This window comes from Ovis aries, chromosome 7 (assembly GCF_016772045.2).
Source record: "Ovis aries strain OAR_USU_Benz2616 breed Rambouillet chromosome 7, ARS-UI_Ramb_v3.0, whole genome shotgun sequence".
Classification (NCBI taxonomy): domain Eukaryota; kingdom Metazoa; phylum Chordata; class Mammalia; order Artiodactyla; family Bovidae; genus Ovis; species Ovis aries.
The window spans coordinates 23,255,791-23,273,690 of NC_056060.1; the positions used below are offsets into that span (position 1 = coordinate 23,255,791).

Consider the following 17,900-nt stretch of genomic DNA (forward strand, 5'->3'; position numbering starts at 1 on the left):
CAAAATAAAGTCTGCTGCTGTTTCCACTCTTTCCCCATCTATTTGCCCCATCTATTTATAAAGTCAAAGTAAATAAGGAGCACATGTTTTTGAAGCCCAGAATTTTCTCTCTGTATTTGATGTCATCTCAAATTCAATCAAAGAAAACATCATGACAGTCCAACAGGAGAAATAATAAAAGTTCTCATTCCTCAGGCTAATCCCATCTACCCCATCATTCTAAGGGGAAATTTTATTGTTTGTTAGACTTCTGATATGTTTTCTTTTTCATTTATTCATTCATGAATGCATCTCAATATATATTTAATGAGTGCTGCTAAGTGACTACTTAATATTCAATACTTGGATCTCAAGAAGGAAAGAGACAGTTCCCATCTGCAGTTAACTGAGGCCCAATACTCAAGTACAATCAGAAAAAAGCTACTAAGGAGAAATGTGTATCTCTAAGATATGACAAAGAAAAAAGTAATAAACTCTGCTTCTCAACTCAGCCAGATAACAGTTTTAATGAAGGTGATACTTGAACTGGAACTTATACCACTACATTTCCCATAAAGGTGGAGGACTGAACTCTAGGCACAGATTAACTAAGTGTGGTATACAATTATATTAGAGAAGCTAAATGTGGCCATATCCTTGAGGACAACATGGATCATTAAGAGAAGTGTTGATTTTCAAAGCCATATTTTCAAAGTATTAGACTACAGTATACCTAGATACTGCCTAGGTAGATGGATGGATAGATAGAAACTTACATACTTTCATACATGATTGATAGAGGTAAACAGAACCATAATAGGAGATAAAAATTTAATAGATTTTTAAGGGATCCTTTATGGCTACTTGAAGAATATGTGTTTGTGGGACAAGCATTACAGTAATCTCCGAAGCAGCATTGCCCCTTTGTGGCCATAGAAAGAAGTTACGCTGAAAAAATGTATATAGCTTCTTAAAAATTCATTTCATCACCTATGAACATCAATCTGAGCACTGAAATAAGTAACCAAGTCTTCATCTTGAACCAGTGATTTCTTGAGACAGGAGGAGATTTTGCCTTGTTGAAATATTGACCCTCAGACTGAATCAGTGTAAGGAGTTGTCTTTTTTCCCATAATGGCAACATCAAATCAAGAAGAGCCCTTTATACTGAAGAGACCATGTCTTTAAATAGATTCTAAATTAGAAAATTGTGTTATATATTTTGCCCACACTTAATACTGCTCTTTTTATTTTTTGTCTGCACACTGATGACATGAGTTTAGCTTGTTTTTGTTTTCGCACTATTTATTGAATCTATTATTGAGACAGCAACTGCACAGCAATATTTAAGACCCCAACAGAATGAAACAATAAGCAAGGGAACTAGAACTATTCTAAAAAGACCCTTTGTAATCCTACACCATGATCATCTAGGATTTATTCCAGGTATGCAAGGATGATTCAGTATCCTCAGATCAATCAATGTGATATACCGCAACAACAGAATGAAAGATAAAAACCACATAATTACTTCAGTAGATGCAGAAAAAGCATTTGACAAAATCCAATATCCACTCATGATAAAAGCTCTCAATAAACTTGATATGGGGAAAATGTACTTCAAAATAATGAAGGTTATTTATGACAAACCAACAGCTAACATCACAATCAATTGTTTTAAACAATGAAAGCTTTTTCTCTAAGACCTTAAACAGACAAGTCTGCAAATCTCACCACTTCTATTTAACATAGTACTGGGAGTCCTAGCCAGAGCAATCAGATATGAAAAAGAAAGAAAAGGCATCAAAAATCTGAAGAAAGAAACTGCCACTATTTGCAAATGACATGATGCTGTGTATAGAAAATCGGAAGGTACCATCAAAAAGCTATTGGGATAAATAAATGAAAGTAAAGCTCAGTAAAGTTGCAGAGTATGAAATTAATATATAGAAATCTTTTGCATTTCTATATACTAATAATGAATTATAAGAAAAAGAATTTAAGAAAACATCCAATTTACAATTGAATCTAAGAGAATAAAATAATTAGCAATAATTTCAACAAAGGAATTGAAAGACCTGTACTTTGTGAACTGTAAGAATTGATAAAAATGAATTAAGACAATACAAATAAATAGAAAGATATCTCGTGTTCATGGACTGGAAGAGTTAATATTGCTAAAATATCCATACACCCAAAGCAATCTATAGATTCAATGCAATCCTCATCAAGTTACCCATGGCATTTTTCATAGAACTAGAAAAAATAATCCTAAAATTTGTATGGAACCATAGAAGACCTCAACAGCCAAAGCAATTTTGAGAAAAAAGGAGAAAAGTTGAAAATGCTACACTCTCTGATGTGAAAATATGCTACAGAGTCACAGTAATCCAAAATTGTATGGTACTGGCACAAAAACAGACATAGATAAATGGGACAAAATAGAACCAAAATAAACCCATACACCTATGATCAATCAATCTATGACAAAAGAGGCAGGAATATACAGTGGGGGCAAAGAAAGATTCTTCAATAAGTAGGTTTTGAGCAAACTGAACAGCTACATGTAAAAGAATGAAACTAGAAATTTTTCTCACAGCATGAATAAAAATAATCCAAAATGTTTTAAAGACTAAAATGTAACAGCTGAAATTATAAAACTCCTAAAAGAAAATATAGACAGTATGCTCTGTGACATTCATCTTTATAATATTTTTTATAATCAAGCTAAACTCTTGCACAGAGAAGAAAACCATTAACACAAAGAAAAGGAAATCTGAAAAGGAAAAGATATTTGCAAGCAACATGTTGACAAGAATTTAATATCCAAAATATATAAAGAATTTATGCATTTAATATCAAAAACATAATCTTATTTTAATTTAGGCAGAGGACCTGTTTTACCAAAAAAGGTATACAGATGGCCAACAGGCACAAAGATGCTCAATATCTTTAGTCATCAGTAAAACGCAAATCAGAAAAACAAATGAGCAAATCACCTTACTAGGGCTGTCATCAAAAAGGCAAGAAATAACAAGGGTTGGTGAGGATGTGGAGAACAGGGAATCTTTGTGCACTGTTGGTAGTAATATAAACTGGTGCAGCCTCTGTGGAAAGCAGTATGGAGATTCTCCCCGCTCTGCCCTCCACAGATTAAAAATGGAATGATGCCTGAGACCTGGAGTCTTGAAAGGAGGTAGCACCTTTTGGTGGGGAGAGACAGAGACTGGGATCCTATCTTGGTGGCTGTGGTGGGAAAGATAACAGCAAATTGACTGACAATTTTTTTAAAAAAAAATTAAAAATAGAACTACTACATGATCCAGAACTTCCACTCCTGGATGTTTATCCAAAGAGAACAAAAGAGCTAGTTCAAAATATATAGTCGCCCCAGTGCTCGCAGAAACATTGCTTATGATAGTCAAGATACCAAAGACATCTCTGTGCTCATTCGTATCGTAGATGAATGGATAAAGAAGATCTAGATGATAGATAGATAGATAGAGCCATATAGATATAAATAGTGAAATATTACCATAAAAAAGTAAAATCTTGCCATTTGGGAAAACATGGATAGACCCAGAGGGTATTATACTTATTGAAATAAGTCAGAGTGAGACAAATAAACTGTACATTTTAATACATATCTGTGGAATCTGAAAAACCAAACAAACAAATATAACAAAAGAGAAACAGACTCACAGACAGAATGAAACAACTAGTGGTCACTGGATGGGAGAGGAGTGAGTGCAGGAGTGAACTAGGTGGAAAGAATTAAGAGGCACACATTCTCAGTTATAAAATAAATTATGTTTGTAATGTACACCAAATGAAATATGATCAAATTTTATAATAATTTTGTATGGCATGTAATTTATCAAAAATATCAAATGACTATGCTGTACATCTGAAATTAATATAGTATTGTAAGTCAACTATGTTTCCATTTTAAAAGTTTTTTTTTAGATTATCAGAGAAACTTTAATTAATCCATTTCTAAAGTGTTTTGTGTGTGTGTGTGTATTTAGACCATTATAAATTTTTTTTAATTTTATTTTTACTTTATTTTACTTTACAATAGTGTATTGGTTTTGCCATACAATTTTAAAAGTTTTAATTAGATTAAAATGTGGCAAAGTAGACTTTGGGTATGGGATTAGTTGCAGGATCTTGATATGAATTATTCTGGATTATCTGGGTAGGTCCTATACATAACCATGCATCTTTTGCTGAGATGAAAAAAAAAAAAAGACTATCAGATATTTCTCTAGAAAGATGAGTTTATTTGGGATCAGCAAAGGACTGCAATTTGGGGTCTGCAACCATGGCAAGCTTCATGCAAGTCCCCACAGGACTAGAGAAGAACAGTCTTATAGAGAAGAAAAGAAGTTGGGAGGGCTACTGCAAACAGACATTTACATTTGTTTACATTGGGATGTCCCTGGTGGTCCAGTGCTTAAGAATCTGCCTTCCAATGCAGGAGATGTGGTTCAATCCCTGGTAGGGACCTAAGATCCCACAGGCCACCAGGCAACTAAGCCCGTGTGCCATAACTAGAGAGCCCATGTGCTGCAACTACTGAGCCCACGCACTCTAGAGACAGTGCTCGCAACAAGAGGGGCCCCTGCACACACACACACACACACACACACACACACACACACACACACACACACATGCACACACACACAAAGTGAACAGAGACCATGGTTTTTTACTGGCCCAGTGTTTGGCTGGAAAAGAGGTGGCATCTTTCTTCTGCCCTTTAATCCTGTTATCTTCACAGAGTATGAGAGCTCTCCCGCTCTCCCAACTCTATTAAATGAGTTTCTGTTTATTTACTTATTTCCTACACCTTAGAAGCAGAAGAGTATTTGACTCCAGAAGAGAAAGGAGCTGAGGTGGTAGAAGTAAGAGATTGCAGTGATTCAAGGAAGGGTTATGACCCAAAGAATCAAGTGACCTCCAGAAGCTAGAAAAATGCAAGGAAATGGATTCTTCCTTAAAGCCTCTAGAAGGAATCAACCAGCCAAGATCATGACTGTAACCAGCGAAATTGATTTCATACTTCTTCAACCCAGAATTTAAAGATAATTAATTTTTTTAACTTATCAAGTTCATACTAAACATTGAGCAAACATTTTTTGTTTGCTTTCCACAGTGGTAGGATGGCATGTAAATATTTGCAGTGTCTGTTGGAACACTTCATGGTGAGGCGGACGCAAACATTCTGGAGAAGGCAACTAAGCTGGATAATATCTTTATTGGAGTGATTTCACTTAATTCCTTTCACTTTTCAACATTTTTGAGTTTAGCAAGCATGCTCTGTCACTCAGTCATGTCCAACTCTTTGAGACCCCATGGACTGTTGGGCTGCCAGGCTCTTCTGTCCCTGAGATTCCCCAGTATTACCCAAGAATACTGGAATGGGTTACCATTTCCTCCTCCAGAGGATCTTCCCCACCCAGGGACCAAACCCATGTCTCCTGTGTCTCCTGCACTGGTAAGCAGATTCTTTACCACTGAGCCACCTGGGAAGATGTGGTTAAATATTTATTTTAATTCTATCCTCTTATCAACTACTCTGCTGGTTCCCAGTTAGAAGTTTCTAGCACAGACGGAGACACAGACTGAGAAGGGAAGATAAAGACCAAAGTCCATAATCTGTAGGGCCAAAAAGTATCTGTGATTAAAACTGTACTGATGTAGGTGAGTAACATTAAACACTGCAAACGCCCTGTGGTGGCCTCAGGGTGTGACCGTGGCTGGAGGAGGGGCTGAGCCCCGTGGAGGGTTTGTGTAGAGGCTGCAGGTGCCTGGGGAGCACTGTGCTGTGCAGCACAGAAGTAAGTGCCCGAGTCTGTGGTCTGCGAAGAGGAAATGTGCAGGGAGCTGCGGCGTTCTGTAGGGACTGTTGTGGCGTTTAATCTTCCATCCTGCTTTGTCCCTGAAGGAATGTAAAACAGGTGGATGAGGCGGCCCCCAGGGTTCTGAAGATACCACTGCACATTGTCTGCCAAGGTGGAGAAATTACACCGCAGAGTAGAGCTGGCTCCCTCCTGGAGACTCAGGGCTGGGGGACTCTGCCCCACATCCATCCCTCTCACACCTGATGAGAAGGAGAGAAACAGTCACAGGTGAGGGTCACAGAGCTCCTGCAAAACCCGGAAAGTACACCCCCAACCCCATAAGGGTAGAAAGTCTGCAGGACTTGTCAGCTCCTTTCCTTCCTTCAACAAAAGAGAAGCTGCTCATTCCTTCAGATTCCCCTGTGGTGCAGCCCCAACTCACAGCAAACCTGGGCAAACAAAAGCCCCAGCACAGTGTCCACTAGCCTTTTCATGACTCTGTCTTGTTTCTGGAAAATATTCACAAGATACATAGCAAACCCTGGGTGGTGAGTGTCATGACTTGTCTGGATGGTTCAGCTCCTGCAACCAATCAGCTCAGCCAAGAAACCCTGCTCAGCTGACACTCTGTGACAGGAAGCCCCACCCTTTGGTCTCAACTGAGCTAAAAACAGGTTAAAGAGGGGTGAGAGTGGAGGAAAAAGGTGACATTCAATGTTTTATACACAATTTTGAACTTGTGAAATGGACGTTCATATTTTCTCCTGATATATATTAATAAATAAATCTTAGGCAATAAAAGTGGAAAAAAGTCAGAAAAAGCTGGTATCTATACTTCAAAATTTTCCATCTAACGTTTTGTTTATGACTCCCTGTTTGATCCAGGGGACTTTCCTGAGAGCTATGGATAAAGATAACGACATAGATAAAGATAATAATAATCAATACAAATACAGGTATTTTGCATTGTGGTCATAAATGTCTAGTGCTTGAATCAAGGAATAAGGCAGAGCTATTATTGAAAGGAATATTCATCAAAAAGCATGCTTCTTATATGCCGATAATGATTTAGCTTTTCTTCACACAAAATTATTCTCCTCTATTATTACTAATCCCCATTTGAAAGAGTTTTTCAGGGGGTGGAGTGGTAAAGAATATACTTGCCAATGCAGGGGACGAAAGAGATGGGGGTTTGATCCCTGGGTCAGGAAGATCCCCTGGAGAAGGAAATGGCAACCAGCTCCAGTATTCTTGCTTGGAAAATCCCATGGCCAGGGGAGCCTGGTGGGCTATAGTCCACAGGATGGCAAAGAGTAAGACCCGGCTGAGCACTCGAAACCTCAGGATGAGTTTCAGAGGCAGGAGGTAGATGGGCCCCTGGGCTAGACAGCTGGCATGTGTCAAGCAGAGTAAAATTCAAGCTTTGTTTTCCCTACACACTCCAAGCACTGAGGGAAGGACCAATTCTAACTGTTGGAACTGTTCCTTTGACTTGCTTTTCGTTGCTTTTGTTATTGTAATCGTACATAACAGGCTGCCTCAGAGAATCAGCCCCTCTGCCTGACTGCTCAAGTGCTTTTTGTTCATGATCTGTCCACCTGTGGATGGTAGGAAAGAAGAAATTGATACATCCCCTGCCTGAGGCTTGCCATTCCAGGAGACGTTTACAAGATTAAGTTTGCCTTTTTAACTTGTTTCCTCACCTTCCCCTTCCCTCTTCTGTAAAAGAACCTGGCGTCCAGACCCGGACAGGATGATTACTTGGGACATTAGTCCGCCATCTTCTTGGTCAGCCAGCTTTCCGAGTAAAACCCTTGCCCCAACACCTCGGCTCTCAGAGTCATTAACCTGCCATGCTAATTAGCCTGTCAAAGGGAGCTCAGCCTCAGCACCTAAGACAATTAACAGCAGGAGCTGAGCTCTGCTAGAGTGAAAAAGTGACCACTTCTGAGGTCAAGAGGTCAAGGAAAACTGCACAGGCACAGAAAGACTCCTTGGAGCTCAAAAAGGAGGTGGCACCACCTCACAACAGATGATGCCAAGCAGCCCACACAGCTCTGTGCTGGAGTCCATGCTGGTGAAGAGATGCACAGGCATCGCTCAGGAGTGCCCTGAAACAGGTCTCCTGTGGGAAAAGGAGAGAGAGATCCGGCCAAAGATAAACACAGGCCCAGAAGAACTGCCCCGTAAAGATGATTTAACCACCTCTTCATGGCTCTCCTCATCTTCCTCCCCATTAAGGAGGGTGCCCTGTGTCTCCTGCATTGGCAGGCAGATTCTTCACCACTGCACCACCTGGGAAGCCTATTATTGGGGACTGATGAATAAAGAAGCCTTCTTTTGTTTCACATTATATTGTCTTTGGAAAGGTCACCCATATACATCCTTAAGTGCCAGCAGTGATTAGCTGCACCAGTCCCAAATGCTTTAGTCAAAGAGTTGAAGTCCTTTAAGGAAAGAAGCCTCTTAGGATACTAGCAAAATAGTCTGGAGATAATGCAGTTAGAAATAAGCCATTGTCCTGGGTTTTTTTGTTTGCTTGAGAGATGAGATGAATATTGTAAAGCAAATTCTCTGACTTATGTTGTATCAAGTCACATGGCCAACCTCAAGCTATTATATCTCAGCCCATCACTATTCCAAATGACACGGGAGTAAGTAACTTTCTCCAGCTTGTTGAAAATTCTATGGCCTCATTTTCTCTAGAGTTCTGATTCTAGAGGACAAAAACGCCAAATTTCAGAAAACAGGAGTCTTTCCTTTGTAAAATGATAAATAAAAAAGACTAGAAAAGACAAGAAAAAATGAAGAAAAGAAAAATCTAAGATGCCCATGGGAACCAAACACTTCCAGGATTCTGCATTGCCTGTACTATTTGCCTTCACAGGCCAGCCAACTTCCTAAACATAACAAAGATTGAGCTACAGTGTCCCGGGGGGTTTGTGTTCAGCTCCTCCTGCAGTCCCAGGCACTGTGTCACTCAGCGCACAGAAGTACTTGGCCGAGTCTTTCCAATGAGCTGGTATTTTCCTCAGGCGGAAGGACTTCTCACTCCTCCTAAATTCAGCCTCAAAACCTTTGATGCCTGAAACAAGATTGTCTCCAGACTCATACTTCAGGAGAAGCTGGAGTCCTTGGTTGGGGTACTGCACGTACCAGGAGAGGTATGGTGAAACAGAAGATGAGTAGTTGCACTTCAGCTCCAGACGGGCTCCTTCAGAGACAGTGATGTGGTCATCAGGCTGGGTCACTGACTGGGCTCCAGCTCCTGCTGAAACATCAATGCTGAATCAGTGAACTCAGCTAAAACAAAAAGTCTCTCTTCAACACGGAGCACTATTCCACGTGTGGACAAAAGAGTAAAATGGAGCAGTACTCACTCAGAAACAGGAGCATCTCAAGCATCAAGGTGAACACCAGGGTCATAGTGGGGCAGTGAAGCGGCAGTGAGCTCCCTTCTAACAGGTTCCCCACGAATAAGCCCGAAGACTGGCTGACTTGAACCCAGGTCTCTCTGAATAAGAATGACAAAGGATTTATATTTCTTCTGATGGAGGTTGTAGGGAGGTTGTTAGGAAGAGAAGCTGTCTTAACCAAATGCCTACCTCTGGTGTCTGAGATGCTTTAAGTCTCATGTGTGAAAAATGGTCAGAATATCTCTTTAAACCATTGGGGTTTTCTGAGGTTCTTCTGGTCTTTTACAGAAAAGCAATTTCCAATTTAAGCAGCAGTGCCCTCCAGAGGCCAAATAGAGAACTACGGAGAAGTTCACTGTTTTCATTAACATGCCCCACCTTTTACTGCCTTTCTGTGGTTGAATTTCAAAGCATTATGATTATGTACAGAAGAGGATTTATATGTTGTCAGCCTTGAACTGTATTAAATTTGGCTTTTTTAAAAAACACAGAATTGTGATTTTAAAATTCCCTGTGTTACTGGATAGCACAGGGAACTATATTCAATATCCAGGGGTAAACCATAATGGAAAAGAAAGTAAAAAAGAAAGTCTATATATGTATAACTCAGTCACTTTGCTCTACAGAAGAAATTAGCATAACATTGTCAATCAGCTATCCTTCAACTTTTAAGTGTTGAATACAAAATAATTTTTAGAATGAAACATAAAATCACAATGTTACGATTTTTTTAGTTTCCAGATTTAACTATGCGCCAGAAGGAAATAATCCAATATATTTCAACTGCAGAAAGAGAAGGGCCATTAATCCAGAAGCCTTCACTAGTAAAGACAAAATTGAGACATTCTCAGATGAAGGAAAACTAAGAAAGTGGTCACCAGAAGACCTATCCTTATAATGTCTAAAGGAAGCTCTATAAATAGAAATAAAAGTATAAAGGAAGGAGTCTTGAAACAACAAGAAGGAATCAAGAATACAGTAAGCAAAAGTATGGATGAATACAGTAGACTTCAGCTATATTTGGTGAAAATATAGCATACTATATATGTTATATAATAATATAATGATATATCTGGAAATAATTATAACACTGTCTAATGAGGCTCTAAACACACATGGAGGGAATACTAAAGAAAATTATTTTATGATTGGGGAGAATAAATAGGTGTAGAGAGAGGCAATATTTATACACTTAATTCAAATAGATAAGATAATATTACCAATAGACTATGTTATGTATAATGCAGTAACTGGAGCAACCATATAAAAACATCTTTACAATAAGACACACTATAGGAGCTTCCCTTGTGACTCAGACCGTAAAAGAATCTTCCTACAATGCAGGAGACCGGGTTCAGTCCCTGGGTTGACAAGATGCCCTGGAGAAGGGAATGGCTACCCACTCCAGTATTCTTGCTTGGAGAATTCCATGGTAGGTTACATCCATGAGGTCGCAAAGAGTCAGACACAACTGAGCAACTAACACACACACACACACACACACACACACACACAGCACTGCAGATAAACTGAAGTATAATCTTAGAAAATTTGACTAACTCACAAGAGGTTAGAGGGAAAAACATAGGGAACAAGAAAAAAGCACAAACAAAATATCAAATAAAATGGAAGGCTAAGCCCTAAAATATCAAGACATTAAAAGCAAGTGACCTACACACAAAGACTAAGACACAGAAGTTCATCTGAACACACCAGTGACAAAACAGTTCAGACAAAAAGTGGATTAAGAAACATGACCCAACTATAACTGTCTGAAAGAAATCCATTTCGAATAAGACATAGTCATCTTGAAAGTAAAAGTATGGAAAAAGATGTATTATGCAAACATTAATCAAAGTATAATGGCTATATTAATATCAGATAAAGTGAACAGACTCCTGAACAAAGAAAACTACCAGAGACAGAGAAACACTATCTGCTGGTGAAGAAGGTGATTTACCAAGAAGACATAGCAATCCTAAATGTATGTGTACCAACTAACAGAGCTGAAAAATAGATGGAACAAAAAATCAGAACTAAAAAGAAGAGACAGATCTAGAAATATAGTTAAATACTTCAATATTCGCCTCTCAACAACTGGTAGAATAACTTGCCAGAAAATCAGCAGATGTATAGAAGAACTCAATATCACCATTAACCAGTAGGATTTAATAGTCAGCTATACAACACTCCACCCAGCCAGAGCAGAGTATACTTCTTTGCAAGTGTCCATGGAATATATACCAGGTGAGTCCAAATCTTGGGACCTAAAAAAACTCAACAAATCTAATGTAAAAAGCTGAAATAGAAAGAGTGTGTTCTCTAACCACAATGAAATAATAGTAGAAATAAATAACAGAAAGATACAGGAAAATTCCCAAACACTGGCAACCAAACAACACACTTCTTAATAATCTGTGGGTCATAGAGAAGGTCTCAGTGGAAATCATTGAATTTCTCATAAATTGAGTAAAAACGAAAATACAACATACCAAAATTGGGGGGACACAGCCAAAGAAGTATTGAGAGTGAAATTTTAGCACTACATGCAAATATTAAAAAAGAATAAAATCTCAGATAGATTATCTAAGCTTCTACCTGAAGAACCTAGACAAGGAAAAGATAAATTAATCCAGAACAAGCATAAGAAAATAATAAAGATAAAAGGAGAAATCAATAAAATTTAAAAGAGATAAACAATAGAGAAAATCAATGAAACAAAGAGTTGGTTCTTTAAGAGGATCAGTAAAACTGACAAACTTCTAGCAAAACAGACGAGTGGAGGGGAGTGGGAAGAACAGGGACAATGTCAGCAGGCTAATTAGCACTATGGCATCTTATGTGACTGGTTAACGGTGAACATTTGCCTTTCTCCAGTTGGTCCTGGGCTTCCCTCATAGCTCAGCTGGTAAAGAATCCCCCTGCAATGCGGGAGACCTGGGCTTGATCCCTGGGTTGGAAAGATCCCCTGGAGAATTGAAAGGCTACCCACTCCAGTATTCTGGCCAGGAGAATTCCATGGACTGTATAGTCCACGGGGTCACAAAGAGCTGGACACGACTGAGAGACTTTCACTAACTAACAGCTGGTCCTGAGTTGAATGAACTTCCAAAGTATTATGCTAAGTAAAATAAACAATGCAAGAATGCCATGTGTTGTATGATTCCATTTGCATGAAATACATAAAATAAGTAAATCCATGGTCAGAAAGCAGTTGGTGGCTTCCAGGGACATGTGCGTGGGGAGCATGGGGAGTGACTGCTTCATGGGTGTGTGGTTTCCTCTTGGGGTGATGACAAGGTTTCAAATCTAGGTAGAGGGAGTGACTGTGCCGTGTTGTGAATATACCAGATGCACACTTAGTTGTTCGTTTAAAAGAGTGAACTGTGTGAAATGTTACTTATTCTCAACAAAACTACTATTTTTTAACTTTTTATTTTATATCAGAGAATAGCTGATTAACAATGCTGTGTTATTTTCAGGTGTACATCACAGCGATTCCGCTATGCATATACATGTATTTATTCTTTTTCAAATTCTTTTCCCATTTAGATTGTAAAACTATTATTTAAATTGAAGCTGATGAAAATCTAAAGATCAAACAATTCACAATATAATTTTAGATCATTTTATCAGATTTTAAAACTTATTTATTTTAATTGGAGGGTAATTGTTTTGCAATATTGTGATGGTCTTTGCCATACATCAACATGAATCGGCCACAGGTATACCTGAGTCCCCACCATCCTGAACTCCCCTCCCACCTCCCCCACCACCCTATCCCTCTGGGTTGTCCCAGAGCCTGGGCTTTGGGTGCCCTGCTGCATGCATGGAACTTGCACTGGTCATCTGTGTCACCTATGGGAATGCACATGTTTCAGGGCTCTTCTCTCAAGTCACCCTACCCTTGCTAATTGCCTCTATCTGGAAGGAAAGTCAATACAGGAACCCCTTAATGGAAAAAGTTGCCTCAGCGCCAAGACAGGACGTGGTTGGAGCCCCATCTGCAGTTTGAGTACTGGGAACAGGTTCCCTGGGTGCACTGTGCCTCACAGCACAGAGGTAGGTGGTCGAGTCACTGTGCTGAGAAGTTGCAATGTATAAAGCACTGTGTCTTGATGATTTATCCAACGAGACTGTAATTCTTCCACGTGCTTGCTCCTTCTGGTTCGCCTGAATTGACAATAGAGATGCGGGCCCTTTCGCGGGATCCTGCCTGAACCACTGAAGGAAGTACAGAGCGCTGTCGGTGTAACTGCAGTTGAGAACCAAGCTGTCTCCCTCTCTCACGCTCAGAGCTTCAGGACTCTGACTCACGTCCTGTTTACTGCTCACCCCTGTTCAGAAAGAGAACACAGAGACAGGCTGGTTAGCGGCTGATTATTCTTTGGAAACTAATTTTGTTTACTTTTTTGCTCTCCACAGGAACTCCCAGAAACCACACAGGTACAGCTCCCTGACTTTCTCTCTTCCCTGGAGAGCAGTATCCGGGAGTTGCCCATTCGTTGCCCTGTTTCCAAATCCCTCTAACTCACAGTCTAGTTGTAACCAAAGGATGAGCAGGCTCAGGGATGTGTCCATTCCTCTGTCACGTAGACTCACTGAGAACTGAATTCTTGTGTCTGTAAAATGTTCGAGGACTCATAGGATAAAAGATACGCTTTGCTGCCTCTTGTGTCCAAAACTTTCTACAGGAAACAGCGTCAGCCCAGCCAATCAGAGCAAGTCACACAGGCAGGGAGGAGGACAGCGCCAGAAGCCCAGCTGCCAAGAGTGGGAGGTTGCCATGGAAACACCATCACCTCAAGACCGAGCCCAGCCTTGCCAGAGAACTGCTCATCTCTTTCCCTCCTCTTTCTCTCCTCCTGGGGAAAACAATTTTTAACACATCAGATTTGTAGAATGTGGCTAAGTATGTACTTAGAGGGGTTTCTCTGACGGCTCAAACAGTAAAGAATCTGCCTGCAATGCAGGAGACCCAAGTTTGATCCCTGGGTGGGGAAGATCCCCTGGAGATAGGAATGACAATCCACTCCAGTATCCTTGCCTGGAAAATTCCATGGACAGAGGAGCCTGCTGGGCTACAGTCCATGGGGTGGCAAAGACTCAGACACTACTGAGTAACCAATACACATAGGTACCTAGAGAGAAATGTAAGCGTAAATGCTTATGCTAGAAAAGAAGAAATTGTAAGTTTTACTGCACAGCTGCCACTGAACCTCCTCGGATTCCTGTAACTGCTCCTTCCTCTTGCCACTTCAATTCTTAGGAATTGTTTTCTCTAATTCACATTTTCTTAAAAATCCCTTTCTATCATTTCTCAGCCATCAGGTTGCAAAAAGAGTTAAGAATGGTAATATTCACATTCAATGTGTGTGATAAATCAGGAAATGGGCACTTTCACATCCTATAACTGAAGTATAAGCTAAATAAGATTCATAGGTGCTATTTACATATCATTGGCCAGAAATTCCACTTGTCTGAGAATTTTTTAAGAAATAGCCTTATAAATACATTATAACATTACATATTGTATGCAGCAAGGATATTTAAATATCCTTCAATACAAATATTCGATATGTTATGATAGATCTGTATTATAATATACTATACAGTTGTCAAAGGAGGCACCCCACTCCAGCACTCTTGCCTGGAAAATCCCATGGAAGGAGGAGCCTGGTAGGCTGCACTCCATGGGGTCGCGAAGACTAGGACAAGACTGAGCGACTTCCCTTTCACTTATTACTTTCATGCATTGGAGAAGGAAATGGCAACCCACACCAGTGTTCTTGCCTGGAGAATCCCAGGGACGGGGAGCCTGATGGGCTGCCATCTATGGGGTCACACAGAGTCGGACACGACTGAAGTGACTTAGCAGCAGCAGCATACAGTTGTCAAAAGAGTAAGTAGACCATTTCTGACTTGCAAAGATTTTTTGGGCTTATTCAAACTGGTTATTTACATTTTAAATTAATTCTTGTTGGAGTATAACTGATTTCCAATGTTATGTTACTTTCTGCTATATAGCAGAAATATTTTTGAACTGTTTAACTCTGGAGATTTTATTTTTTAATTCTCATTTTATGTTGCCTGCAGCATTTATCTTAGAAATCCTTTCATCTTTAAACATGTTTAAGGCTCAGTTGCACTCATCTCACACACTAGTAAAGTAATGCTTAAAATTCTCCAAGCCAGGCTTCAGCAATACGTGAATTGCGAACTTCCAGATGTTCAAGCTGGTTTTAGAAAAGGCAGAGGAACCAGAGATCAAATTGCCAACATCTGCTGGATCATGGAAAAAGCAAGAGAGTTCCAGAAAAACATCTATTTCTGCTTTATTGACTATGTCAAAGCCTTTAACTGTGTGGATCACAATAAACTGGAAAATTCTTCAAGAGATGGGAATACCAGACCACCTGATCTGCCTCTTGAGAGACCTATATGCAGGTCAGGAAGAAACAGTTAGAACTGGACATGGAACAACAGACTGGTTCCAAATAGGAAAAGGAGTACGTCAAGCCTGTCTATTGTCACCCTGCTTATTTAACTTATGTGCAGAGGACATCGTGAGAAACACTGGGCTGGAAGAAGCACAAGCTGGAATCAAGATTGCTGGGAGAAATATCAATAACCTCAGATATGCAGATGACAGCACCCTTATGGCAGAAAGTGAAGAGGAACTTAAAAGCCTCTTGATGAAAGTGAAAGAGGAGAGTGAAAAAGCTGGCTTAAAACTCAACATTCAGAAACCTAAGATCATGGCATCTGGTCCCATCACTTCATGGGAAATAGATAGAGAAACAGTGGAAACAGTGTCAGACTTTATTTTTGGGGGCTCCAAAATCACTGCAGATGGTGACTGCAGCCATGAAATTAAGAGACGCTTACTCCTCGGAAGGAAAGTTATGACCAACCTAGATAGCATATTCAAAAGCAGAGACATTACTTTGCCAACAAAGGTCCTTCTAGTCAAGGCTATGGTTTTTCCAGTGGTCATGTATGAATGTGAAAGTTGGACTGTGAAGAAAGCTGAGCGCTGAAGAATTGGTGTTTTTGAACTGTGGTGTTGGAGAAGACTCTTGAGAGTCCCTTGGACAGCAAGGAGATCCAACCAGTCCATTCTATAAGGAGATTGGTCCTGGGTGTTCTTTGGAAGGAATGATGCTAAAGCTGAAACTCCAATACTTTGGCCACCTCATGTGAAGAGTTGACTCATTGGAAAAGACTGGTGGTGCTGGGAGGGCTTGGGGGCAGGAGGAGAAGGGGATGACACAGGTTGAGATGGCTGGATGGCATCACCGACTTGATGGACATGAGTTTTGGTGAACTCCAGGAGTTGGTGATGGACAGGGAGGCCTGGCATGCTGCGATTCATGGGGTCGCAAAGAGTCGGACATGACTGAGCGACTGAACTGAACTGAACTGAAGGCTAAATTTCCTTACCTGAGGATAGATTAATATTAGTTTGTGTGTTTTAGATGATAAAAAGAGTACCTAAAGTGCTGAGTAATGGACTTGGCATATGGCAGTGGTTCAATAAATGATAATAAACACTCTGATGTTGAAGATGAAAATGACAAAAAGATAGCAGGTAGAAATAAAAATCTCATGATGATTCTCTGATCTATTCCACTGAAGACATTGGGCGGACTATAAAGCTATAAACCCAAGATTAAAACTGAACAAAACCAGATGGTATGGATAAGAATACCTTGTCTCTCTCCTTGAATCAGGAAGCTTCCACTTCTTCTTCCCTTCTTTGTAAACCTCCCCTCTTCTTCTACCCACAAAGGAGGAGTGAGAAGGTCTGATGTTGTCATTCAGAGTCCATTTATGAGTAGGAGATTGAAAAAAAAGTGAAAATGCTAGTCGCTCATTCATGTCCAATTCTTTGTGACCCTGTGGCTGGCATCCTGCCAGGTTCCTCTGTCCATGGAATTCTCCAAGCAAGCATACTAGAATGAGTAGCCAATCCCTTCTCCAGGGGATCTTCTTGACCAGGGATTGAACCCGTGTCTCCTGCACTGCAGGCGGATTCTTTACCATCTGAGCCACCAGAGAAGCCCAGAAGATCAGTTCTCAGTCTAACTTAAAACACAGGACTGCAGAGTCCACTTATTCTGCTTACAGCTCCTGCATTTTGAAGTCTTTGCCTACCTGTGATAATGCATTTCTATAGAGGGCTAATTTAGTGCCCTGGGAATGGCTGCCTCTTCTTTCTCTTTCAGCCCAAATGCCTGAAAAGTAAATCAACTCTTGGCTAATTTGAGGTGTGTCTTATCTTTCCACCTCATCCTTATAGGAATTCTGAGTTTGCTAATCTGGATTCAGAAGGAAGTAGGAAACTCTACTTAGGCATGAACCTCAAACCCACCTTTCCTAGAGGTAATCAGAGGACCAGTGATATTAGGTCCTGGAGGAAATTAGGTCCAGGGGTCAGCTAAAAGTCCTTCTTCACTTTCTGTTTGGATTAAGCTAATACATACAGCATCTTCAGGAATCTTCCCAGTGGTGAGCAGGGCAGGATTTGGCCATTCTTAGGTCCCTGACAATATCACCATAGGATATTAAATCCCCACTTCAAATGGAAATATTTTAGTTGAATAATAATGAATATATGACATATCAAAACACGTAAGATGCAGCAAAAGCAGAA

General features: G+C 40.1%; 3 gene segments (V, D, J or C); all 3 read right to left on the bottom strand.

Moving 5' to 3' along the window:
- Window positions 1-4,664: 4,664 nt before the first annotated feature.
- LOC114115801 (T cell receptor alpha variable 22-like) lies at window positions 4,665-6,357 on the bottom strand. The segment is given in 2 exon segments: window positions 4,665-6,088; window positions 6,271-6,357. Coding segments are annotated over 2 exon segments (582 nt in total).
- A 2,377-nt stretch (window positions 6,358-8,734) lies between these two features.
- On the bottom strand, window positions 8,735-9,463 carry LOC114108703 (T cell receptor alpha variable 8-3-like). The segment is given in 2 exon segments: window positions 8,735-9,099; window positions 9,209-9,463. Coding segments are annotated over 2 exon segments (396 nt in total).
- A 3,569-nt stretch (window positions 9,464-13,032) lies between these two features.
- On the bottom strand, window positions 13,033-13,894 carry LOC114115586 (T cell receptor alpha variable 21-like). The segment is given in 2 exon segments: window positions 13,033-13,581; window positions 13,780-13,894. Coding segments are annotated over 2 exon segments (447 nt in total).
- Between the last annotated feature and the right edge of the window lie 4,006 nt (window positions 13,895-17,900).